At 42.4% G+C, this 26317-nt stretch overlaps 1 protein-coding gene across 5 annotated transcripts; it reads left to right on the top strand.

The window, feature by feature from the left end:
* The first annotated feature begins 1801 nt into the window (after positions 1–1801).
* On the top strand, positions 1802–25927 carry BTBD3 (BTB domain containing 3). Of its 5 annotated transcripts, XM_051792728.1 has the most exons (6): positions 1802–1932; positions 2572–2708; positions 16128–16392; positions 16939–17029; positions 17517–17635; positions 21570–25927. In XM_051792728.1, exons 3-6 carry the CDS (start codon positions 16250–16252, stop codon positions 22600–22602), a joined length of 1386 nt encoding a protein of 461 aa, XP_051648688.1. In that variant the 5' UTR covers positions 1802–1932; positions 2572–2708; positions 16128–16249; the 3' UTR covers positions 22603–25927. The 5 variants fall into 5 exon arrangements, with proteins under 5 accessions (XP_051648688.1, XP_051648689.1, XP_051648690.1 ...); XM_051792729.1 differs by lacking the exons at positions 1802–1932; positions 2572–2708 and adding an exon at positions 4189–4270; XM_051792730.1 differs by lacking the exons at positions 1802–1932; positions 2572–2708 and adding an exon at positions 4831–4936.
* Positions 25928–26317: the final 390 nt, after the last annotated feature.

Here is a 26317-nt window from a genome sequence, read left to right on the forward strand (position 1 = left end):
CCTTTATCAGGAAAACCTCAGGCTCCCATCTTTCCCTTTTTGATGGACAATCCAGTTAGGAAGAAAAAAACATGACCATAGACTTTAGTTCCTTGATTTCAGCTACAAAAAAACCCAACCCAAACAAAAAACACCCCACGCGTCTCATTTTGGAAGCTTATTCATCTGGCAATGCAGTCTCTCTGTAGTTTGCGTGGTTGAGCCAAAATTTCAAGTTAAGGGAAGTTTTCCTCCATACTTTGCAGTCTCTGGGGATATTAAGGCTCCCTCTGAGATAATCTTTGAGCTCTTGTCTCCAAAATGCAATGCTGAAAAGCAGCTTTTCTGGGCTTTGGATCCCTTGACTCGGACTAAACTCCTTAGTCTGGTTTGTTTGAGAAATGCAGATGCTTCTGAAGATACTACAGGGACTTCAGCTCTTTCTCTAACTATGGCTAAAGACAGCAGGAGTCAATCTTCACGCTATCTAAAAGCAAGTATTGCTAGCAAGGTTGTGGTGGGGTTTTCTCTGTGTTCAGGTGAGGCTGACCGCCGGCATTGGGAAGTTAGGATTCTTTCCGTGCCTTAAACTATTTTACATATCACAGTGGCCAACCCTTTCACATCCAGACACCAAAAGAAGTGGCACTGCAGTCACTAAATAGAGAGGCAGCACTTCTGCCTGCCACAGGGGAGGAAAGGTTAAAAGGCACCTGGGACTGTTGCAGCTCTGGCCTACTGATGACAAACTCGAGCTATAAAAGGCTGCAGGAGAAGCACAAGCTCTTGCAATGGAGACCAGGAGCTTAGTCCTGATGTATCCTTGATACAGACAATGCATGTCTCTGGGGGTAAAAGACTTGTTAGAACTGACTGTGCTGCTGAAAGTGATTTTTTTTTTCTAGGGTGGAGAAAGAGTTGAGGTGCTGGTGCACATGGAAAGAGAGGCTGGACAGTCCTTGATGAGAGAAGTTGGCTCTCAGGAGTCAAACATGCCTCTGTGATGGACACTGGTACCCGCTTGTCCATGTATTTTTATTTTAGAAAGGTTAACAACCATTTGGTTAAGTCTGAAGGGGTTTCTGCCTCAACTCTTGGCAGGAGGGTAGGACTGGGAGAGATGAGGAAAATCATCTGTGCCAGTACACTAGACTGGAAATCAGCATCTTCTAGCTCCAGTTTCATAGGCTGTGGGACCTGACCTTATATAGGGTCAAGGGGCAGACAAAACTCAACACCATCTGTTATTAGTTAGTTAATACTTAACCCAAAAATTGGAGTCGGCAGCCTCAATGAGCTACAGCTGTAGCTGGAGATAACTTTGACTTTGGGAGGCATCCAATCCCTAAATCAACCCAGGGGATGTTGTAATCCCCTGGGGATATTTGGGATGGTGCTGAGCTGATTTCCACTCCACACAAACCTCCTGTGGCCTTGGGATGTCGATGCATCTCCCTGCAGCTGGTCCCAGTATGAGCGCCCAGTTTCCAGCCTCTATAGCTGCAAAACGCCTGGGTGCTTAACCGTGTGTTGCAAGGATCTCATCCTGCCTGCCAAAAGCTTCCAGCAGCTGCCCAGGCTAATTTTACAAGTTAGGTGTTTGCCTCTGACAGGCAACTCTTCATATCTTTATGACTAGACATTAGTATATTGTTCTTTCATTTGATAACTGCCCCAGTAATGGCTTCCATTTGCAGTAAATCTCCTGTGCTGTCTTTTTCCCCACTGTTAAACATAAGATGATAACCTTTGCAGGAGGCTGTGCACAGAAATTCAGCGAAGCTTTAAGCGGTTGGGGAGGAGGGGAGATGTGGAGGGGAAACGTGGTCAGCACTAGCAAAGCGCCTGGTTGGAAGATGCTTTTGGAGAAACTAATTGTACCCTGGAGCACTTGGAAGAACCTACCCGGCATGCAAGTTCAACTGGAAAATGAATATTTAAATGGCTCTTCAAGTTAGTAAGTCTTTAGAAAGCACTGCTCAATACCTGGAAAATAGGCCTGTGACACAGGAATGGATGAGTATGAATGTGACTCAATACAAATATTTGGCTTTTTTTTACTACCGCCGTGGAGCAGAACCTATCCCAGTTAAATGGCTCTGGTGACACCAGCTAAAATCCTTTGATCAGCTCTCCCCAGCACACAGCTGGTTCAGCTTTATCTTCCTTGGTAGTGCAGCCCTTGGTAATGCAGCCTAGGCAATGCTGGAGCTTGTCCAGAAACCTGGGCTGGGAGCAGGCAAGACCCCAAAGACCTTCTCTGCTCCTGCTCCTCTTCCTCGTGAGCTCTTTTATACATACTTTTTATACATATATGTATATATAAAAATATGTAGATTCTATATATATATAGTCAGCCTGGGAGGTGACAGCACAAGGAGAGAGGACATAACACCCAGCAGCACCAGGAGCTGGGCACTTTTCCTCCCGGAAGATGGTTTTGTGCCCCAGTGCTGCAGCTTTGTCCAGATCTGACTTATCTGAAATTTATCAGCAAAATGCAGTGCTTGGCAACTAAACACACCCCTGAGAAATGCAGCAAGGTCTGTTTAACTCAGACAGGTAAGCATATGTCTGTGTGCTTCGAAGCAGGTCACTGGGTGTGCAACTGCAGGAGGAAGAGGAAAGACTGCAGCTCCAAACATCAGCACTTTGGTGCCAAGCAGCTGTGAGCACGTTTGAGCTGGAACGTGAAGATGAGGAGTAATGTAACCTGTCATCCCATGTCTGTAAGTCCGTGTGAGCAAAGAGGGCTGAGGATGGGGTGGGACTGATTCTCAGGTGGGGTGTGCAGTGTCCTGCATCACTGGCTGGAGTGGAACAGCTTCAGCTGGGTGTGCTGCTGGGTGGTGGTGACTGCTTCGGTTTAATTCGGTGTTGAGATCAGTATTAAATCAGAGCCTGGAGCTCTTTGGGGGACGATAGGTAAGTCATGGCTGAAAAAACTGGGCTGGAAATGCAGGAGAGCTCTAAGAAGCCCCAGAAAAGCAAAATAAGTGTTACTGAGCGGAGCCCCTAATTTGGGCAGCCCCTGGCTGCCTCTCAATCAGAAATGTATGTGCAGAAAAACCATAGAATCGTAGGAGGGCTTGGCTTGGAAGGAGCCTTAAAGATCACCTAGTTCCAGAACTTCATCTTTTAACTCCTGTATGTGCTGGGATTAGACCCAGAATATGTTTTCATTCAGGTTGCAAAATAACCTCCTCTAAACTGAAAGGAAAAGGCTTGTCCCCACCACTTGCCCATCTAAACTACCCCCCTTGCAAAAGGGCCTTTTACCTTCCGCCTGCAAATAGGATGGAAAATTGCAGTGGTTATCTACAGTGTGTTTAAGTTCACTTCAGACAACGATTATTTTGTTGGCTTCCCAAGTCCCAATTAAATGATCATTTACACACTGTAATTTAAAGCGTGTGCTCTGCTGGCAAAATCCATAAGAGCTATAAAGCCTGTGTGTATGTACAGTCATTATTGTTGCTGTTTAGTTTCTTATCTATTTTAATAGCTAAAATATTAAAATGGGAAAAGCAAAGTACTGATTATCCACAGATATGCCTAATTTCACATTGTGAAGGTATCTGCTAGAATAATGTGTATATAATACAGGGAAATGAGTGTTCATGGGAGACTAAAGCTGGAACACAGCAGCGATTCCAGAAATAATTGTTTCTTCAGGGGGAAAATAATAACAAAAAATAACGAAACTCGCCCTAGAGCTTCAAATAAAGCCTTTTTCTATGCTTTTAAAAATAAATGCTAGCAATGCATTTTAATTTCCCACGTGGCTACATACACTGCCTCTATGAGAAATCCCTTATTTATGAAGCTTCTGGATAAACCCGGGCGCTGGTCCTGGAAATGATTGATTCCTGTCAATCGTTTCTTCAGTGGCTTGAAAATGAAAAGTTTTGGGGGTTTGGGGTAGTTTTTTGTGTTTTGTTTGGTTTTTTTTTTAACCCGGCTACCCTGTGAGCAGTAGGATGGGAACAGCTCACGCAAGGAAGGATGTACGGCATTAATCTCTTCTTGTGCAATTATTTGGGAAAAAACCCTAATAAATGTGAGGGAGAAGGGTGGTTCATCCCTCTGGCTGCCTGTTGCTGGCCCTGGGATGAAACAGGTTTATTTTATTTTTATGTCTTTTTTTTTTTTGTCCTTAGAGGTTGTGATTAACAGTGGATGAACAAACACAAAGCTTTACAACGACTGAATGTTTTTTTCCCCTACAACTTTTAATCAAAAAAAGCTGCTGTCCAAAGGGAAGTGGGAACTCTCGTCCTCACAGATATTGGTGCGTGCACAAAAAAAAAAAATCAATCACTTTTTTTTTTTTTTCTTTTCTAGAGGGTGAATCCTCAGACAGGCTGGTTGCTATAAGCCATGAATATGCTTCACTTTCAGGCGTTAACGGGATTTCTAATTTTTAAAAAAGAGTTTTTCTAATAAAAATAAAGGAATAAGTTGGGAAGCAAACTAATACCACCTAATTTCAGAGATGAAATCCTAAGGCTGCACAGCACGAATATGCTTCAACTTCAGTCACTAATGGGGTCCTTAATTCTAAAAAAGGAAGGATTTCTAATTTTTTTTTTTTTTTAAAAGGTATTGTTAGTTCGCCTCCCAACTTATTTCGGGGATGGAACCCTCAGCCTTTGCTGCCACGGGTGCCCTGGGGGTCGGGGCGGGGAGCGCTGTGAGGGCAGGCCCTGACCGGCCTCCCGCGGGGCGAGGCCGCCGGCTCCCCGTCGTTCGGCGGGGCCCGATTTTTGAGGGGGAAAACCCTCCAAACAGACACGAACCCGGAGGAGGGGGGCGAGAGGGCGGGCAGGGGGGCTGAGGGAAGGGACGGCGGGGAGGGGAGGGAGGGGCCGTGCGCGTGCGCGCCTGCGGGGCGGGGCCGCGCGCGCGCCGCCGGTGCGAGGAGGGGCCGCGCGCACCGCCCCGGGAGCGCCCTCAGGTCAGTGCGGGGCGGGGGTGGGAGCGCGGCCGTGAGGGGCGACCCCGCGGGGGCCGGGGACCGACGAGCCGCGGCGGGGCGGCGGCGGCGGCGGCTCCAACTCCGGGGATGTGGCGGTGGCAGCGGCAGCCTCCGCTGCCGGGCTGTGGCGGCGGCGGGGGATGGACCTCAGCGCTCCGCGGAGGCGCCTCCGCGAGGGGACGGGGCGGGGCGGGGCAGAGCGGCCGCACCTGAGCGGCGGCACGGCCGCGGAGCTGGCGGTGAGGGCAGCGGAGCCGCCGGACTGTGCCCGCACAAAGAGCCCCCGGGCACGGCCTTTGCCTGGGCAGAGTCGCGGTTCGTGTCCGCAGCCGGGTCTTGGGGCCCCTCCGTCGCCCTTTGTGCAGCAGCGGGGCGGGCTCGGCGGGTGCCGGTGGTGGAGCGGGTTCGGGAGCAGCTCCGGCCCCGGGATCCGGCTGTGCACCGGGACGCGTCCCGTGGTGCCAAGCCAAAAGTTGGGCTTTGGGGTTTTTCTCCTGCTTAAAATAAAGCTGGTTTTATAGAAGAAGTATTGTAAGTATTAATCCAGTAGACTTCCCAGAGGCACAATCAACAGTTGCACCTGGTTTGACATAAATGCCACCTCTTCTTCCCCGAAGTTGGCTGAACTTCCTTACCCACCTGTGTATGAAGGCTGAGTGGCTTCACTTAAGGGCCCACGCCTTTACATTTTGCTATTTTCCTGATTGTTTTGAGAAAGCCACCTGTGAACCTCGAGGTTTATGAGTTCATTTCCCTATGGTGTTCCCTAGGCGGTGATGCCTTTTAAAAGGGGAGGGAGCAGTGGGTTGTTCTCACCTGAAGTGAGAAAAAGTTTGAAGTTAAGATACTTGAGTGTTCCTGAAATGTGGTTGCTAACATGCCTAATTAAAGCAACAGAGTGACTGTGTCTCATCCAAGAAGTGCTGGTGCAGGTTCTCTGCATTGTTGTTAGTGCTCACTGTGCTTTGTTTTCAGCATGTGATCTGTCAAACTTTAATCTGTGTCTTGGGCTTTTTCACTGGTGTTTTGTAGAGAGAGGTGATGTTGGGTTATAGGTATACAATACTGCATGTGGTGTTACTTTAACTTTTATGCCAGAGTTAGGCTCAAAATAGCTTTTATTTTGGTGGGAGAGAACTGGTCTCACCCTTTGCTACAGAAAGTATATGCAGTGTGCCCCAATGCACAATATCTGGGGTTTACTATGGGATTTAATTTTGCAAATCAAATCTTTTAGAGCCTTCATTTGAAGTAAGTTCTGCAGGACTGCCAAAGTTAAATGTAGACTTCAGTACTTTCTTCTTTTTTTTTTTTCCTTTTAAATCCCCAACAGTAAGTACACTGCAGCTGACTACACAATAACTTCCCTTGTGTTTCCCTGCCAGTGATCCTCAGCTCTGCCCCGGAGGAAACACCTTTCAGAAGAAATATGGAATTCCTTTAGCTTGCCCTTCAAGGCTGAGGAAAAAAAAGGTGCAAGTTGCAACAGTAATTTTTATGACTCGGGCACTTGCTTGTTAGAGCTTTTGAGCAGTTTTTTTCTCCTAAAGTTACCAAACCTGTTTACATCACGATGTAAACAAGCGATAAGGAAGTTTGTGTCTCAAAGAGCTGATAGATGAGGCAAGAGAAGGATATAGGAGATGGGAATCTCATAAGGAAAAGATTAAAAGCTTTTTGTGCTGGAAGTTGTCATCAGCTGTTTTTTGTCATCTGCCATTTTTTTGAGTTCCAATCCCATGCCTTGGTTACAAAACCACTTCACGTGTATGTGCGTGTGTCGGAAGACTGAGGTGGGAAGGTTAAGGAAGATGTCACTTCATTCGAATTTGCAAACCTCTCATTTTTTAGGCCTGGCTCATCTGTTTTGTGATCCTGCTGCCATTTCTGAGTTTGATAACTTGGCAAGCTGCAGGGGGAGAAAACCAAGCGAATCCATGTCTGGAAAGCGTGGGTGCATTTTAAAGCACTGGGGAACTGGTTGGCAATCTCTGAATGTCTGCTGGCTGTGCAGGTGCAGAATCACAAAAAAAGAGATTTGGAAGGTGTCTGGAGACATCACCTCATCCAGCCCTGTTGCCTGTAGCCTGAGATTACCTGACACCCCCAATAAATATTTCACCAGAGGATCATGTACCACTTCAATACAGGGCTGAATGACTTGTTGATAACGTCCTTCTGTAGGAGGATATTTAGGTACCAGGTTACACTCTGTATCCACCCTAACTACAGTTTCTCCTGTTCACATACAAAGCAGTTTAAGGGAGTAATTTTCTTTACAAAACTGCGTTCTCTGGAATTAAAGCTTTGCTTGGTTGCAAGACTTTTCAGAGGGTATGGAAAGAAAGCAACTCTTCAGGCAGGTGACATGTTTGCTTGTCTGATAGGTGTGAGGTGTTTTATGTAGGCTTACAATAGTTGGTGCAACAAAATCCCTTTAAAATCTAATCCCCATAAATATGCCACGTGTTCCTTAATGGGCTGTCACCTTGGCCGCTTAGTGGGGGAGGGAAGCGGAGGCCACTCTTTAGCTCTGGGGAGCTAAAGAGCAGCTGAAGCTGCCTGTGTGTTATTTACAAACAGAAAAGAGTGCAGTGGCTTAGGCTCTCCCTTTGTTGCAGTGTTTTCCCTTCCTTTGCAGTCCTCAGCACACAGCTCAAGTTGCAGATGAAAGAAATCCCTGCCCTGTCAGACAGCTTGCTCAGCTTCTGTCGAGGAATGCAGCTCCAAGGAATTACTATGTGATGTTAGAGTAAGTAATGCACTTAAAAGTGTGCCAGGGTGCCCTGGCTTCCTTAGGGCTCTTTGCCTTTTCCTTGAGTGATACACTGCCATCAGACCAAGGTGATAATACAAGAAAAAGTAAAAGTTTTCACATTGTATAAAATGTTATAATACGTAAAACTAATGTGTAGGTATGTTTATCTTGCACAGTCCCTTAATTTTGCTGTTCTGATTCCTAGCTTCTCCCTTAGTTGTTTTCTCTTTCTCTGTTGAAGTTCTGACATCACTGAAACAGAATTATTGTGAAGAAAACCTGGCATTTAAGATATCCTAACGTTGCTAGGCAAATACATCTTAATGCTTAAAAATACAGTCTGAAACCAGAATTTGATGCGTATATATATAAATATGTTTGTCTTGAAAATTCATGATGGCAAAGTAGCTGCCATTCACTTGTAAAGAGGAGGAGAAAGTGATGGAAATACTAAAGCATAACTGATTGGTAACAAAGGGAGGTGTGACTGAATTGTTTGCAGCAGAGGAAAGTAAATCTGATTTTCTAAAACAGTCGATAAGATAAGAATTTGGCAACATCATCATCCCCCTGTGGATTTAAACGGAGGCTGTGTGTGCTGTGTGTCTGGAAATAAAGTAACAAGATCCACACCTTTTAATGCGTGGCAGAGGGAAAATAATTCAGTACAGTGCAGTTTAATGGATGCCTTGTTTGGTTCCATTCCTTGAACTATTGGGATGCAGCTCAGTTTAGCAGCAATCAGTCTCATATCTAAAAGTTTGGGTTATTAAACAATTGTAAAAGCACTTGCAAGAGTTGTTACTTGTTGGTGTTAATTGTCACTTTTGAGAAGTGAGAGCCTCTGTGTTTCAGAAGGCATTTCACATCCAGTGCTTGGTTTGCCGATGGACTGACCTGTTCCTCTTTCACTAACTGGCATAACCTTCCTCTTTTGTCATTTAAAATGCAGTAGGGACAAGAAGTTGTACCAGAATTTTCCCATTTAACACGCTGACTGGTTCAAGTACGGTGTTCTTGTGGCTGTACACACACAGGTTGCTGATCTGCTTTGGGTTTTTAACCCACATGTTCCCTAAAATTCACTAGATGTAAAACTACCAACTGACACGATGTAGCTTTCCCATGACAGACATGTACATTACAACATCTAACCAAGCTTTCCAGAAGTCCCCTCTGTTTTTCTTGCCCTTGTTGAAGGTGCTGGTAGCATGGCAGTCCCAGGAGACTGGACTAAGGCCACAGAGCAGGGGTGCATGTTGTAGCAATGTCCTCTCCCCCTCTTTTGTCCCACTGGGTACTTCAACACTGGTTTGATATGGTGAATGTAGCTTATCTGCTCATGAAAAATGTAGTTCTTGAATTATACACCAACATAATCAACTGGAATACAGTTCCCCTGTGGATATTCATGGGTAGTTGCTCTTCTAGTGCCATCAGTTCTCACAGGTGAGGACTCTATGAGTAAGGGTCTGTGTTGCCTTTGCATTTTGCAGCATTACTGGGGACAAAAACATTTGGGAACTGCTGATGTGAAAGAGAAGGACCAGTCACCTTACAACCTTCCCTTTATAGAGCCTGTCTTAATTTAACTATTCAGTTTGAAAATAATAGTTTCTGAGCCAAGTTAAAATTAGTATGAGGATTTGCCTTTATAGTCAAGATTGTCTGCAAGATAGGAAGATCTGTCTGCAGTCATAAGATCCGACCTCTCCCCTGAAACAGGCAGCATGTGAGTCCTGATTGTAGTGGTGGTTTTCTGAAGTGCACTAAGATCACTGACTTCTGTCTCACAGGGCACGGAAGGATCATTAAATGCTAATGACTTTTGATTACTGTTGACCTTGGTCAATTTAGAATTAGTGACCTAGAGAGGAAAACCACTGTATCTCATTACCAATTTCCTGAGCTATCTGATCTTTCCTTTGTAAGTCAGTTTTGGTAAGAGGCAGAGTAGAATTAAAGTTGACCTTTGTCTTAGAAAAAGAGTTGAGTGCTTTCAGGTTTGCAATATTATGTTTAGAAATAAATAAATAAATGGCAGCCTCTAAAAAAGAACTTATTTTTTTGACCCCACATACTGTCAAAAGCAAAGCTCTACGTGGGCAAGCTCAAGCAGTAGTGATGGGGAACAAATGCATAATTTGTCTCTTTTAAATTAGTAGAGAAACAATTTATCTCCTGTAACCTTGGATTGAATTCTCATTTTGTGGTTGCAGGTTTTCTCATCTCAGAGTTCATTTATAATTCTGTTTTTTTACTTTGAACTATCAAGAAGCAAATTAATGCTCATAGAATGCATTGCAAATTCTGCTCTGGGATATTTTCTACCTGCAGCTCCCTAACTATGATATTGAGGAATATGTCTTAGCAGGCTTGTAAAATCATATATTTCATGTTGTAATGAAGCATTTGACATGATTTCTTTTCATATGCCCAGAAGAGAATGTCTGTGGGATAATTCACTGTAACGGGATCAAATATGTTGTTCACTGTAGGTTGTTTAAACACAAGCCTTTCTTTTCACAGTTGTGGTTCATATGGACTGTCATTCATGCAGCAGGCATGGTATTGAAATCAGAATGAAAATGCAAGAGAATTTTAAACATATTTTTTCTTTCTCACTTCTGATGCATCAGCTATATTTATTTTGGTCCATGAGGGAACAAAACCTTTAACTTTTAAAAGAAAAAAAAACAGCATAGGGAAGTCTTTTGTGTTACATTGTGTTTGGGCTGTAAGTATAAAGTTATTGAACCTCTCACTGGGGTTAAATTGCAGACTTTAGACAGCTAAGCAAGAAAGTTACAGGAAAAAATGAGTGGGAGACGTTGCACTTGGGGTAGGAATTGGTTCATGGAAAGCAACTTGAAATCCACACAAGGAAAGTAGATGCTTATGCAAGTAAACACAGGGCTAACTGTTGCTCTTAAAACATATTTTGTTCTGATTGCTCTGTCTCAAAAAGGATAGTGCTTTAAAAAAACCAAAACAACAAAACCCAAACAAAATGAAAAAGATTGCAGGTACAAAAAGGGCGTATGAAAAAGATTAAGGCTGCTTTGGTAGAGAGACTAAAATCAAATGCCATGCATAGGATGCGTGCTAACAAATACTACAAGAGTGAAAAAGGCTTCTTTAGGTTTCTATTTTAGTTAAGTTTATGTTTACCTGTTGACTGCTCTGCTCAGGACTTTCTGCTTTTGTTTCCTTTAAAGCATTAAGAGCATTCAGGGGGGAAAAAAGTGAAAACTATTTTAGTGGATAATAATATGCAAAGTGTTTAAATCCTCACACACACTAAGCAGTTAAGACTATTTGGTAACAAGTATGTTGCAGGTGTAGCATGAGGTTTATAGCAAAATACAAGTTAGCTATTGTGGACTTTGGTTTAAAGCTTCTAGTCTTGGTTCAAGATAAAATTCTGTGATACTATTCTGCTCCTTCCCAGCTCTTGGCCATTCTGGGAAGTAAATGCTATTTTTTTTTAAGCCTGTATTCTGGTTTCTCTGAGAGTCTTTACAATTTTGCCCATCTTTCATCCTGCTATTAGGTTGTTTTAATAGTTTGGGGTTTTCTTTTTTGACATTACTGAGTAAGACTTCATTGCCAGCTTTTCCATGCAGCAGATAGAAGTGGATGGAATTTTGGTTACTTCCAGTGCTGCCAATCAGAAATTTAGGAGAGAGGAGACTGGGAGGTTTTGTAAACTGTAACACATTTTTTACTTGAGGAAATCAAGAGCAGAGCTATCAGTCCCTTTTCCAAATGAGTGTTTTTACAAATGCAAGGGTTGGAATGGTGATTGGGAAGGATCCTCCCACGGGACTAAATAATTCATAGATAGATAAACAGAACCAGGCTCCACAGCTGTGTGGGATGGGTCTAATGAGGTTTTTGTTTGTTTATTTGTTTTTTGAACATGTATATTCCATTTTTAAATGAGTGCTTAAAGTCAACTGAAATTGAATAAAAACTAGCAGTGGACAGACAGAAAGATTTGTTAAACTGTAATGTGTATTTATTTTGGTTAATCAAAATGCATCACTGAAATTTGTTTCCTTGTAAGGGGAAATTCAGAATTTAAACAAAGAATGTTAATAATGCATAGGCATAATAACTGCCAAGGGAGACACTTGGCAACTTTACAAAAAAGAAATATATGCATTTTCTCATTGCTTACTTGGAATTCTTTCCTTTATTCATGATGTGGTTGTAACAGACACTTGGGAATGTTGATGAAATCTTGTTTTTTATAGAATTGTCCAGTTCATGTTATTACATGAGGTACAAGCCTGTAAATGAGAGATACAGAAAAACACAACTTATTAGAAGAATTTAAAAAAAAAAAATAGAAACACTAGCGGTATCCTTGCTATTGCAGCAGGAGAGACTGATGTAGCATGAGGAAGGATACTCCCATCAGCCCTGGAAATTAAATTGATTTCTTGATTGGAAGTTACCTTTAGAAAGGCATAATTATAGTAGTACCATGCTATTAAAAGTTGTACCAAGACCTGGGCTTAAATATGACTGCTGTACCAGCCCTCACAATGGTGTCAAGGTGTATTATGTTCTTAAGGGATAAATGAAACTGGGATTGGAGGTGTATTGCACACACTTGGATTCGAACAGCAAAATTGCTGCTTCAGTTGTTCACAGTATTTCTTCAGGAGCTGATTTCCAAGGGCTTGTAACCTGCTCCTGATAATTTTAAAGGGGCATGTACTTGATGTGTAGTATGTCAGCCTTGGAATATAGTCCTTTGCTTAATTCTTCACCTCCAGTATTTTGAATTCCCATTAGGCCAGTGTTAAGATTTAAGTATGGAATTTCCTACACCCTCTAAGTTAAAATATTTCTGGTTTAGCTACTTTGCTTATAAAATAAAAATTAATGTGCCTTTGAAGAGCTGTATTTCCCTTTTTCTCAGTTGTATATATCAAGTTTAGATCTGTTAATATATAATTAATGAAGAAAAATGAGACTTGCTGAAGAAGATTACGAGCACATGGTAATAAGCTTTCAGAAATGGATAGATCTTTGAGTCAGAGAAGGTCAATTTTCTTGATCCTCTTGCTGGAGACAAACTGATCTAAAGCGGGGATTTTGACTAGTCTTTCAACAGGCAGTAGTTCATAGGTTGCTTTTACTGACTGCCAGCATATTGATCTCTAAATTCATTAACAGTATGTGCATAGTAGAACAAGTAAACTATGTTACAGGCAAATAAATGGAAGTTGCTGCCAAAACAGAAAGAATAGTGAGTGCAAATAGCACTGATCCTTTGGGGTTTGTTTTTCCTACTTCACGTGCATCTAATGGCTGGTTCATGAGACTCGGTTTCTGAGCTGATGAAATGCAGTGGAAGGTGGTATGAAGCCTGTAAGAGGTTTGCAGTTTTTCATAGGAACTTCTAGAGTCTGTTGTGGAATCAGTGCTATTTTCCAGTTTTTGCTGGGTGACTTAAGAGCAGGCAAAGGTGGCAGTTTGGCTTGCTATTTGCTGGAGTGGATTTTTATCCTGTCATGCAGACACTTCTTGTCTGCTGGGGTCTGTCTGACTTCTGAGTTCAGGTAGAACGTGCTTCAGCTGCAGCTTCTCCCTCCCTTCCTTTCCCAGAAAGCACAACAAGCTGAACGTGTGGTGTGTTACAGAACTCAAGGTGTGCTGGACTCCTGTGGATTTCACATTTATGATCCATCTTTTCCAGACAGAGTTAACTGGTCAGTCCATCTGTCATTCTCTTCCTTCCTCTTCTGTAGCCTCCCAGTGACCTTATCTGGTGTGTGTGTGTATAATCTTTGGATTTGTACTGGTCAATTGGTTTGAAGAAATGTGCAGAGACCTTAATTTTTATATACTTTGGGAGCCTATAAAATGGATTTGTGGAATGACAATCAAATCTCCCAACCCCTGCTAGCTTTCGCCTTCTGCCAACTGCAGTGCTGACAACCAGATTTGCTGAAGAGTCTGTGTTTTTTCTGTTTAAGACTCCTTTCTTTTGAAATGTTTGTCCTGTGCAGTGGCAAAAGGGTTATTTTTGTAACTAGAAGGGCTGGAAATTTACATAAGGAGACAAGAAAAGCTCAACAACCTCGAATTCTGTGCTGAGAATACCTACTGTGTCCCTGTTATAAACTCAGCTGTGAGCAGTTATAAACATCCCATATGTGGGATGAGTTTCTTCTCCTTTACCCCTTCTTTTCCCTCTCTACAGTTCAATATGGTTTAGGTTGTTATTTTCCCTTTCAAATCAATCTGTTGCAGATAAAAAAGAAGGAGAAATAGGGAAGGAGAAAGAAAAGCTTGCTAGAAATAATTTCTTTGGGAATTACATAACCTGCCTCTCAATGTATTTAGGAACACATCTCTGCCTTTCAGCTACACCAGGCATAACCCACCATCTTCCTTTAAAGTAGACTTTGCAGTAAGATGTTGGATTGTGGAATGTAGCAGCTGAGGCAGGGATGTGTCTCCTTCTGTTCCCCCCTTCCGTGAGCAGTGACTTCAGACAGAGGGGACAGATGTGTGTCTGGGAATGGCACCATCTCCAACCACTGCAGCAAAGGCTGCACATGGCCAACTGCCAGGGTGTTCTGTTAGTCCTGCCTGTGGAGACCTCGTAATCTCTGGAATACCTGCAACAGTGTCAGACAGTTAAAGACATTCTGAGTGTGCCTTACAAAGCCACAGCTGTGGTTCAAGCAGTTGTGGTGGCATTTCAATAAATACCCTCAGTTTTAAGTCAGTGGCAGATTTCTCTCAGGGATTTCAGCGAGATTTCTCCACCAACCTTTGATCACTTTAATTTCACTGTTGTACTCTAGTCCAGCAAAACTAATTAAGGCAAAACGTGGCTAAATTTGCTTTGAAAGCAAAGAGGATTTTTTTCTTTAAAACTTGAAAATAATTATGAAATCATTTTTTAATTATCTCCCCCTCAATATTTTAAGGTGTGATGTGTTGACATCTCATACCTAGTATTTTTTATTTTCCTGTTTTTGTTAAGTGGCTATGCTTACTTGGGATGTTTTTATGCACTTGACCTGCTATTAAAGAAATCTGATCCATATTTAAGTTCTGAGTAAACTAATGACCAAAAATTAGTCTTCTTTCCTATTTAAATGTTTCACTTGGCATAACTTATATCCTGTATATTCAGAAAGGATTTTTGAGTAAAATCAGAGTATGTTTTTATCTCAGGGAGTGATTTCTGCCCAAGACTCTAAATCATTCAGACTTTTTCATTTAATGCCTTGAAATATTGATTAAATATATTCACTCTGGTTTGCTTTAATCTGATTGCACATCTACAAGTTTTCTTCTGATGTGGTGCAGCCAGTGTCGGCTGTAAGCTGGTTTAATTAGCACTGCTCAGTGATTTGGGACCCCTGTCAAAGGCTGTTACGTTATCTGGAAACACAAGGAGTTAAAGCTGAAGCTGTGACCTCATCTCTATTCATGTTACACTGGAGCAGAAGCTGCGCTGAAAGGGGCTGTTAAACTGCGTCGCTGTCTTTGCTGCTGCTGCGTGATCGCTTTAATTTGGTTCTGAGATCTGTAGCGTGCTTTGCTGAACTCTTACAGAAGGGATTAGTGGGAATACCAGAGGCAAACCGAGCCGTGCTAATATCGAATGTCCGTAGAAATAGCTCCCACAGAAATATATAGACTCAAATACACCTTTCTACCCGATTCCAACTTTTTTATTGCTCCCCCTGTGACAATTCAGGCGGCACCGGGGAGAACTTGCTCTCTTTCTCTCTCACACACACACACACACACACACACACACACACGCGGTCCTGGCTTACGCAACCGTGCCGTGTGTTACTTAATTGCTTATCTGTGCGTAGGAGATGCCGATTCAACTGCTGCGGCTTTAACGTGGGAGCGGCGCACGCCACAATAGGTGTCACTGTGCGCGAATCCAATCGTTTTCCCTGGCTGCAGCCATTGGCTCCATCCGCACGGCTGCGATACCTACTCCGCTCCCATCCTTTCCACGCACAACTCCGGCTCGCCGAGCACACTGGCAGCGCGACCGTGCGCCTCCTCATCCCCCCTCCGGAGAGCCTGCTCTCCTGCCGGGGTGTAGCGCTTCCCCGCGATCCTGACCGGGAAATCTGGAGAGAAATAAAGCTGGCGGGAATGATGGGGATGTATTTAACGATTCAAGTACTGGATCAAACTTAAGTCAGTTTCTTACCCGGTGCGCTGGAAAGGTCACCTTGTCTTGCTGGAAAAGAAGCAAACTCTCAGCTCTGCTGCTTTCTGTGTAACAGCTTCCACGTGCATTCCTTAATGTTCCTGGCTAGTTAGGCTGTCGGGCTTTACAGACCGGTATACTCATGGTAGATGAGAAAGGAAAGAACATGAAATGTCTCACCTTCTTCTTGATGCTTCCAGAGACGGTCAAGAACAGGTCCAAGAAGAGCTCTAAGAAAGGAAATAGCAGCAGCAGTAGCAGCAGCAAATTGCCTCCAGTTTGCTATGAAATCATTACCTTGAAAACCAAAAAGAAGAAGAAGATGGCTGCTGATATTTTTCCCCGAAAGAAACCAGCCAACACTAATACTACTGCTGTCCAGCAGTACCATCAGCAAAATCTCAATAACAACAACACTATTCCAGCACCCAATTGGCAAGGACTTTATCCAACCATCAGAGAGAGGTAAGTTCAGGGCAGTTTATTTCTGCTCTTTGAATGGAAGAGTGAAAAGTAGCAAAATGTTCAGAATGCATTTATTTGCTAAAGAAAACACAGTTTTATTTTGTTTGGTTGTTGTTGTTGTTTTTTTTTTCTCTGTGTGTGTGAAACAAGCATTTGGGTAATGGAAAATATTTTAATATCTCTTTTCCAGACAGTGCAGCTGTCTTGAGTAAATAAAAATGTTGCTGGAAGCTGCGGCATCCCTGTAAAGATTTGCTTATAGACCTTGGTGGGGATTGTCAGTGAAACATTCTCTTGACTTAGATTTCCATTGCTTGAAAAGTTCTCAGAAGTTTGGGGGTTTGTTTCATTGCACACACACTCCACACACATTTTAGTGTTTTAGCATTTTCTCTGGTATACTGGTGTAATGATGTGTAAAGTAGCTTGAAGCGTGACCTGCTTCTCTTTGCTAACTTTAAATTGTTAAGACATTAAATTTCTTGGGTATGGGGCAAGCAGGGAGTTACTGGGCACCACGAATTAACCTGCTCCCTCTGTTTGTAGAAATGCAGTGATGTTCAACAATGACTTGATGGCAGATGTTCATTTTGTGGTCGGGCCACCAGGTGGGACCCAGCGGCTGCCAGGACACAAAGTAAGCAACAGCTGCATTATCTGCTCGGGCAGGGAGAGCCTGAGGGAGCTCTCAGGGCAGGGAGAGCCCGAGGGAGCTCCTACGGTTACACCAGGACATGGCGTGGGAGGCTTGGCTCTCCTGGGACGTATCTTCTGTATTTTAGAAGGCTACATGCAGTGAAATAGTCTGTCCTTTGTACATTTGTTGTACTAAGGCAGTAAAGTCGGGAGTACTCCTTTGTGCAGTTGGTTAATATTACTCTTGAGATTTTCTAGAAATAGTTAACTTCTGTGGTGGACATGAGGAGCTAATGCATCTATGCCCAAGAGAGTAAAATGCAGGGAAAACGTGTAATTTGTTCTTAACTTGGGCTTCATTTCTTACTGAAGTGTGTCTATAGAGCCTGTCAGTGAAGCCCAGTATGCTCAGAGTGGCTCTCCCACACTGTTTTTGTTGGCAGTGCTTTCAATTTAAAGCATGAAATAAGATTTCCCTTTCTCAACAGTACGTCCTGGCTGTTGGGAGCTCAGTATTCCATGCGATGTTTTACGGAGAGCTTGCTGAGGACAAAGATGAGATCCGTATCCCAGATGTTGAGCCTGCTGCTTTCCTCGCAATGCTGAAGTAAGCACCACTCATCTGCTGGATGTTTTTTCCTTCCTGATGTATACACACACCACTGATGTCAGAGCCGAAGTATTAGACTTGCATGTAGACAGAAAGAAAGCAGTCTCTTAAAATATCCCTCTTTTTTTTGTTGTTTTAAACTTTCACCTCATTTTGCTCTCCCCCTCTACTTCCAGGCACACATATATCAGCCTAATGTAGGCAGTTGTAAATAATGACTTTGACAGGGGATCTTTGGGCACATTGTGTACTGTAATGCCTATCGATCTGATTTGTCACTACACGTTACACAAAGGAATGGAGTTACTAAAAAGATTTGTCAGCTGTAACAAAAAACCCCAAACCAACTGTTCTACTTTGCAGGCATAGTGAAAAGTTAAAAACACGCACACAAAAAACCCCCCAAGCCCAGCAAATTGCTGGGTTTGTATGTTGACATTGTTCCAGCTCTTTTATAAACTTGCTGTATGCAGGTCTTGTCTTTGAAAAACCACCTCAAGTTATTGAATAGAGCCTCTGAAAATTAAATTTCTCCTCATATATCATCGTGATGCATTTGGAAAGTGATAAAAAGGCTGTTTGTGTGAATAGGGGTTTTTATCTACCAAAGGAGAACCAGTCAGTTTACATGATCATTATTTTTCTTCTTGCAAACTGCATAAGAAATGCTGTCTTTTCCTAAATGGGCATAATGAAGCAGATTCCGTGCTGAATTGTTCTTGAATGTATCTATAGACTCTGATTATCAAAGAGAAATGACCTATCACAGAAATGCTATGGCTTTGAGGTTTTTTCCCCCTCAGAAAATACATCAGTATCTGATAGTGATCCTTTTAATATGCTGCAGATTTTCTTGCATGTAATGGTATAATCACTAGCTAGAAATTTATTGTATTTCACAGATTGTTTTGACTAGCTTCTGATTACAGAATGGTTTCTTTTTTTTCTATTGCATTTCAGTGGCACTGTAGATCAACATTCAAAGTTGCATATAGAGTTTTTATAGGTTATCATGAACATCAGAAATGTTCTTTGCAAATATCAGTCTCTGCCAGGAAAAGCTACGCAGATGTTCCGTAGACCTGGAATATCAAGTTAAGATATGACATTATGCAGGGAGATGGATCCTTGCTTTGGGTCTTTCTGGCTTTGTGACAGAGCTCAGAATTGTGCTTTACTTTCATGCTGAATTTTACAAATCAGAAATACAAGATACTTGGGTTCCCCCAACCCCCTTTCTGTTTGAAAAGCAAATCTATTTCACTGTGGCTAAATATGATTTACCATATAAAAACTGAATGCTCCCTGAATTTATCATTAAGAAATGTGTTCAGAGAGCAAACCTGATAGAAGAGTATCAATACTGACATCTAGGTCTTGGTATGTTATTTAACTCATGGCAATTTAGGAAACTGTCTATGAGAGCATGACCAGAACCATTGGATTCTCCACCTTCTCAGCTTTTATTTAAAAAGCTAAAAGTCCAGAAAAAGTTCATGGTCTGCGTGGATGTTGAGGTAACCTTGCTAGTGCTGCCTTCCCCTGATGCAGTGTGCCTGAACCTGCAGAGCTCCTGTGCCTGCAGATTCTGGGATATCTGCAGCCCTGATGGTGCAGGAAAGGCAAAGGGATGTTGCTCAGCAGTGCAGCATTCCCCTCATCCCAGGATCCAGTGCATGTGGAGCTTGTGGGAAGCCACAGTCCTCCTCACTCCTCTGGGAAATCATCCCGCAGTGTTGCTTGCTTGCACCTGCTGTGAGCATTGAATGGCAGAAGGCTCACGATGCTGTTGCTGCAGAAGGACCAGACTTTTTACCTATCCCAAAGCGACCCTCTCCTTCATACACTTTTTTCGGCATCATAAACTTTGTCAGAAAATACATTGACTTGGTTTTTTTGGATTTTTTGGTTTTGATGTCTTGTTGGTTTTGGTTTTGGTTTTTTTTTCCTAGACAATGAATTCTTACAGCATAAATATTTTTTGTGTTTTACTGTATAGTGGGCATTCTGACAACAAACATCAGATGAGGTTTTGCCAGATGTACCATAGAAAATAGTGCCTTGACTTGTAGATGTTAATTATTCTCCCAGTAAAATTGCCTTGGCTCTTCTCTGCAGTTTTTAAAATAGGATTAAGCTCATAGTCTAAAATACATAGTCTCACTGACACACTGAATTGGTGTCTTTAATGTGTTATATCTTATCCTGATCTTGACTGTTGAAGTTAGAACCATGATCTCATCCCAGGATGAATGTGTTACTAAACCGTCAAATCCTGTGGTCCAGCAGAATCCTCAGTTTAAGAACAGGGTGAACCTGGAATATCAGCAATTGCAGACCAGAGTGGAGGTGTGTTGGCAGAGTGGGAAGTGTGGGATAGTGCTGACAGCCGATCTGTGCTGTGTCTGCTGAAAAGCAGTGATATTAGTTCTTCACTTTCATGAATATTAAACTTGCAACTTTTGTACTATTTCAATTTAAAACAGATGTCATCATTCTCTCTGTGCTATCAGGCAAAGAGAAGGAGTAGAAGGAAGGGAAGAGTTGGAGAGCATTGAGGAGAATCATAAAAACAAATTAATTGAAACACGGGAATTTTTTGGCCAGTAAAGGAGCTAAGGCTGTAACCAGTGATATATAGAAGTGTTCTTTGTTGTTACCAATAAGCTGAAACCAAGTAGTAAAGATTAAAAACAGATTTGGCACTGTGTAAGTATTCTTTTTGATTGTAACCCCTTAGATTTTATATTGCTGGAGCAGTATCTCCTCTGTACATGTTTCCTAAGTGGGGCTTGGAGGATACTATCTCACACCTGCAAAAATACAAATAGTTATTTACAACTATAACCAGATCAGTGTAGATACTAATTCTACCTTATAGGCACATCTGTTCTGCAAAAATTTCATTGTGTGGGGAAACCTACTAACTAGGAAATTTTAATTAGTACAAGGTCACATACAACTTCAGCTCTTCTGGAGGAAGACACTTTTATCAGCCATAACCATCAAGACTTGCTTATCCCTGTGAAGAGTAAAATTGCATTTGGCATGGTTTTAGCACATTGTATTCACCAGCTGCAAATGGGGCCCTGAAGCATGAGATACTGAAAAGAACAAACTGTACAATGCTTCATTTCTCTGAGCAATGAATCCCGGCAGTTTAGTCACATAAATAGCATTTCACTTTCATCTCTTCCACCACGCTAACATAGCAGTAAAGCTTTTTTCCTCCTTATGCAGTGAGACCGAGAGAAAACGCTGTGCTAGTGGAGTTATGATGTTGCAAGTATTAAAAGAACTGAAAATTACAGTTCTGTGCCTTTTCCTATAGACTTTATCACCCTGTTTGAAAAAAAAAAAAGATAAAAAAACCATAATCTAAAAACACCCAACCCACTCTTTATGGAAATGGATAGCACCTGATATGCTGGAATAGGATTTATCTTCTCAGACTACCTAGACTGTAGACTTGTTTTCATTCCTGCATTGTATATACAGCTCAGTAAATCATGGTTCACCATTACAGGATATCCAGTCCAAATCCTCTTGGTAACACATGTTCCAGACTTGTGTTAGCCAAGTAAGGTAGAGCTCCCACCAGGGGCAGATGGGCTCTCATCAGCCACGGCCTGTATGGAAGGGACACAGAGCTGGAGGGGCCCTGGTTTGTAAATATAGCCATTGTCTCATAGCATGTACCCCAGATGACAGGTTGGATTCACCTTAGATTTAAGATTCTCTTCCATAGTCTTACATGAGTGCTGAATTTGTTTTGTACTTTCATTTTAGATTTAATCCATATTCCCTAAAACCACTGCTTAGTTTTATTGTGAAGCCATCTAACTATTCTTTGTTTATAATTTTTTATAAGTTTGTTGTTGACACATTTTTGCATTAAGCATCAGTGTTACGTCCCTGTGTTTTATTTCAGGTACATTTACTGTGATGAAATCGATCTGGCTGCCGACACCGTCCTGGCCACTCTTTATGCTGCCAAGAAATACATTGTCCCTCATCTCGCCCGCGCCTGTGTCAACTTCCTAGAGACAAGTCTGAGTGCAAAGAATGCGTGTGTGCTGCTTTCCCAGAGCTGCTTATTCGAGGAACCCGACCTGACCCAGCGCTGTTGGGAAGTGATTGATGCCCAAGCCGAGCTAGCTTTGAAGTCTGAGGGGTTCTGTGACATTGATTTTCAGACACTTGAAAGCATCCTCCGAAGGGAGACTCTGAATGCCAAAGAAATCGTTGTTTTCGAGGCGGCCCTGAACTGGGCTGAGGTGGAGTGTCAGCGGCAGGAGCTGACGGCGACCATAGAGAACAAACGCAAAGTCCTGGGCAAGGCCCTGTACTTGATCCGCATCCCCACCATGGCTCTGGATGACTTCGCCAACGGCGCTGCTCAGTCTGGGATCCTGACCCTCAACGAGACCAACGACATCTTCCTGTGGTACACGGCGGCCAAGAAGCCGGAGCTGCAGTTTGTCAGCAAGCCCCGGAAAGGCCTCGTCCCTCAGCGCTGCCACCGCTTCCAGTCCTGCGCTTACCGCAGCAACCAGTGGCGCTACCGGGGCCGCTGCGACAGCATCCAGTTTGCTGTGGATAAGAGAGTGTTTATCGCCGGCTTTGGGCTCTACGGCTCCAGCTGTGGGTCGGCAGAGTACAGTGCCAAGATTGAACTCAAGCGACAAGGAGTTATCCTGGGCCAGAACTTGAGTAAATACTTCTCGGATGGCTCTAGTAACACTTTCCCCGTGTGGTTTGAATACCCGGTGCAGATTGAGCCCGACACCTTTTACACAGCGAGCGTGATTCTGGATGGTAACGAACTCAGCTATTTTGGACAGGAAGGAATGACAGAAGTGCAGTGTGGGAAGGTGACTGTTCAGTTTCAGTGCTCTTCGGACAGTACAAACGGCACGGGGGTACAGGGAGGGCAAATTCCCGAACTCATCTTTTATGCTTGAATGAGAGTGTGTGGAGACAAAGCGTTTTGCTATGAAGAACCTGTCAGGTTCAGGCCTCCTGACACTTAGGTTTTTATCTGCAGATATGTGATCAGTGCAGGGAATATGTAAACGCTGTGGGCAAGTTCCTGGCTTGCTGTGCTTGTAGCATCATTGGTGATAAAGTTTAAGTGTAATATTTTAAACTGGAAGCTCTTGGAAACAAGTGAGTTTTAAAGGCTTTTTGTAAGAGGGGTGCCTGTTTGCTGGTGACGCTGACCCTTTCTTTGATGCACCTGTGAATCACCAGAGGACATCCCCCTCTTGTATCTCACTAAACACTGTCTTCATTGATCCCTTTCCTCTTTCTCCATTTCCTGCTTTCTGCTTGTAATTCTTTGGGGAGGTAGGGGTAGAAAATGAAGAGCCTTGTTTTATGGCTCTCTCTGCTGTCTGCTCTGCAGACTTTGGAGATTCCAATGAGCCAAGCTGCTTCTGACCATGGGAGCTGAAAGAAGTCCCTCAGTTGTAAGTGGAAAAAGCACAGGTTTTAAACCTTCATACTATAAGATTTTCCTGCAGCCAGCTGTTTGGGATGGCTACAGGGGAAGATGGAAAGAAGGAAGCATCTTTCAGGAAGCTACACAGCATGCTGACCATGTCCACAGTGCATGGACATGTTTACAGTGAGGAAGGGATGTGGGCTTGGCAAGTAACCCTCGGAGTTCATTTACTAGGAATCCCACCTTGAAGGCAAGGAAGTACTTGCATGTGTTCAAATTGTATATGCAGCTCTTGAAACTCTACTCCCATGACCTAGTTTTTGCTACATTGATTTGCTCCTTAAATGGCTTTTCTCTGCTAAATAAATGGGAATTAATATCAATCATCTGATGCAGGATAAGTTTTTGTTTGTTTTGGGTGGTTTTTTTTTCTTCTTCCTAAACATGGTAGAGGCAGATTATAGAGAAACAACAGAATGTATCAATCCTGACTTGGACTTTTTTCTGTAATATGAGATTTTTTTTCTTTTTATTACCAGTTGCAATTTAGGCAAAGACAGAAGATTCCCAACTGTGGTCGTATTACACTTAGTTTATATTATCAGATAGCAGTGAGGAGGAAGAAGTCTTCTCTGATGTGTTAATGTTGGATCTCTTGCAACTGCTTATGGCTACACATCAATCAGAGGATTATGTGGTACAGAACCTTTTCCTTGTCTGAATTTTTTTCCCCCCAAACTTCTTGTTGTATGTCTGTATCATTTCTGGAAAATATTAGGGATACTCCTTGTATCAGGGAAGGAATCCAGTATAAATAAGAACTACAGGTACTGTTTAAACATGAGCAAATCCTTCACCACTGCACTGGGACAGTTGCTCCTCAGAGACACACTACCTGTTGTAAAGCATCTCATTCTTCCTTCACCTCTGAAGTGGGTTGTGTTTGTTGCGTACGTTTTAACGAAATGAGAGGGACCAAACGATTCTTCAGACAGGCTGAAGATAAATGTTATAGTATATCAACGCATTAATGTAGCATAACCCTAAATTCACTTGTCAGTTCTGTAATAAAAATGTTTTTCTCATTTGATTTCTTACCAGTTTAATGCTATTACTCTGAGTGTTGCTGGACGGTTGGAATCCTGGCCCCCGGCCATCCTAAAGTGCCAATACATCTTTGCAGTGTCCGAAAAACCATCTGAAGTAAGGAAAACTGGAGCATAGACATCAAACACTTTATGGCCAAAGCCCAGATCTTCTCTCTAGGTAATAAAAGGAGAGCCAGATAAAAAAACTACCCTGCAGGATTTATGCCTTTCATCCATCTTAGCGCTTAATGTTTTATATACATACATACATGTGTGTGTAAGCAGAGCTCTCTCTGAAATGTAAATATCCTCAAAATACAGAGAGAAATGTTTTGTTTTTTGTAACAGATGTACGTAATCCAGGCTGTTAGTGAAACCTAAACAGAATGCTCCATGGAAAACTCCCAGAGAGAGATTTAAAAAAACCTCCAGTTATTTTTATTTAGATCTGCAGCTGAAAATAGAGAAGAGTATAAATGGTATGGAGTGGAGGAAGAGTTGCTGAAGAGATCACAAAAAGGAATCGAAGATTGTGATGAGGTAATGGTCACCCTACTTTTAGACAACATCTGAGCAGCAGTTCCATTTATTTAGATCCATTTGAAGCAGTGAAAGATGCTAATCAGCTGATTAAGTTTTCTTACAGCAAGCGGCTGATGCAGATGTAATTACTCGGAGTGATGATCAGATTGACAAGTTGCTTGTCAATGCAAACTGCATTCTGAGTTGTTTGGGGAAAAAACCCAGGTGCCTCAGCTGGTGGGACAAGTCAGAGAGTACTGCATTGGTATAACTAGACTTGGGTCCTCACTTTTAATTTTTTTTTTTTGTTTTACTTACCGGTAAACAAAGGTGAGGTATCTGCTACCTTCACTGGCTAGAACAGAAGTTCAGACATCAAAATACCCTGTAGCTGTAATATGTAGAAAAATGAGCTGTTATTTAATTATTCTTATTTGCTTCTTTTATGAAATCCTTTTGACGAAGTAGGATGAAAGCAACCTCTGGCTTAATTCCTCTGAGTGCATTCCAGGTTTTAGGAGCTGGTGCATGTGAACGTTTCCAGTATGAATGACCAAACAAAAGCACCCCAAAACACCTTTTGATGCTCACAGTGTGACTTGTTTCTGAGCACTGCCTGATGCTAACGAGTACTGGCATGTAAGAAGGTGGCCAGCACCAGTCACCTTTGGACATCAGGGCACTTCAATAGGTGTCTAAATGTGAATTTGGTTGGTTTAGCAGTAGCATCCAAGCTTGAATACATTGACTGCCATCTTGCAAGCATCAGCCACATCAGCCTGGAATGTAAATGTAGTGTCGATAGAGATCACCTCGTAGATTCTGTCTTAAACTGTACCTGGCCATCTTTGCTACTTGTATCTTTGATTTTCCTGGTGAGAGGAATCTGTGATAAGAGAGTATAATGTAATATACTTTCTGCATATCTGAAATAGTATTTAAGTAAACATTTTCATTTCTGCATTCTTATTGCACTGAACTGTTTTGGGGTTTGTTTCTTTTTTGTTGTGATAAACTCGGCTCACTTCAGGTCCCAGCACCCGTTTGTGCTGAAGCAGTGTTTGACCTTAGCAGGCTTACAGCATTATTTATAAAGGACAGATATATATATAAATATATGAAGTACCTCATGTTGAATGTTATTGTACTGTATCTTTAATGTCACAGTGCAGATCTTGTTGGACTCATGAATGTGTATAATCACGTTAAACATACAAATAAAAATGATTCTTAAATGATTGTTTCCTGCAGTATCTTTGAAGCGTGAGCTGTGAAAGCCCTTACTTAGTTATCTCTATTGTTGTACAGTTTTGTAGGGATATTTGTTGAGCTTATGTATTCAGAGATCTTTTGATCCCCAAAGAAGCAAAAGTCTAAGGGAAAAACAAGGGAGAACAATGAAAATGTTAATCAGTTACACTGTAAAAAGGTTGACGATTAAGCTAATGAGCTAGAGTGAATGAATTCATTTATGTGCTTTATGAAAGGCCTTGTCTAGTAGCATTAATATTTTAATGTTCTATTAATATTATTAAATATGTGGAGATGAAGGGGGAGGATCTTTTGTTTATTCTAAGAAGACAGTTGGCAGAGGAAAGGCCTTGCTTTTCAGTCTCTGATAGA

The sequence above is a fragment of the Manacus candei genome, unplaced genomic scaffold, assembly GCF_025592945.1.
Source record: "Manacus candei isolate 608988 ecotype Guabito, Panama unplaced genomic scaffold, ASM2559294v1 h1tg000035l, whole genome shotgun sequence".
In the NCBI taxonomy this organism is placed as follows: domain Eukaryota; kingdom Metazoa; phylum Chordata; class Aves; order Passeriformes; family Pipridae; genus Manacus; species Manacus candei.

What these genes read in the sequence shown, in the direction of transcription:
- BTBD3 (XM_051792727.1), top strand. Translation starts at nt 16,070, where the DNA reads ATGGTAGATGAGAAAGGAAAGAACATGAAATGTCTCACCTTCTTCTTG. An exon ending in AGCGGCTGCCAGGACACAAA is followed by an intron (nt 17,030 to 17,516) that starts GTAAGCAACAGC and finishes CTTTCTCAACAG; the next exon opens with TACGTCCTGGCTGTTGGGAG. An exon ending in GCTTTCCTCGCAATGCTGAA is followed by an intron (nt 17,636 to 21,569) that starts GTAAGCACCACT and finishes GTTTTATTTCAG; the next exon opens with GTACATTTACTGTGATGAAA.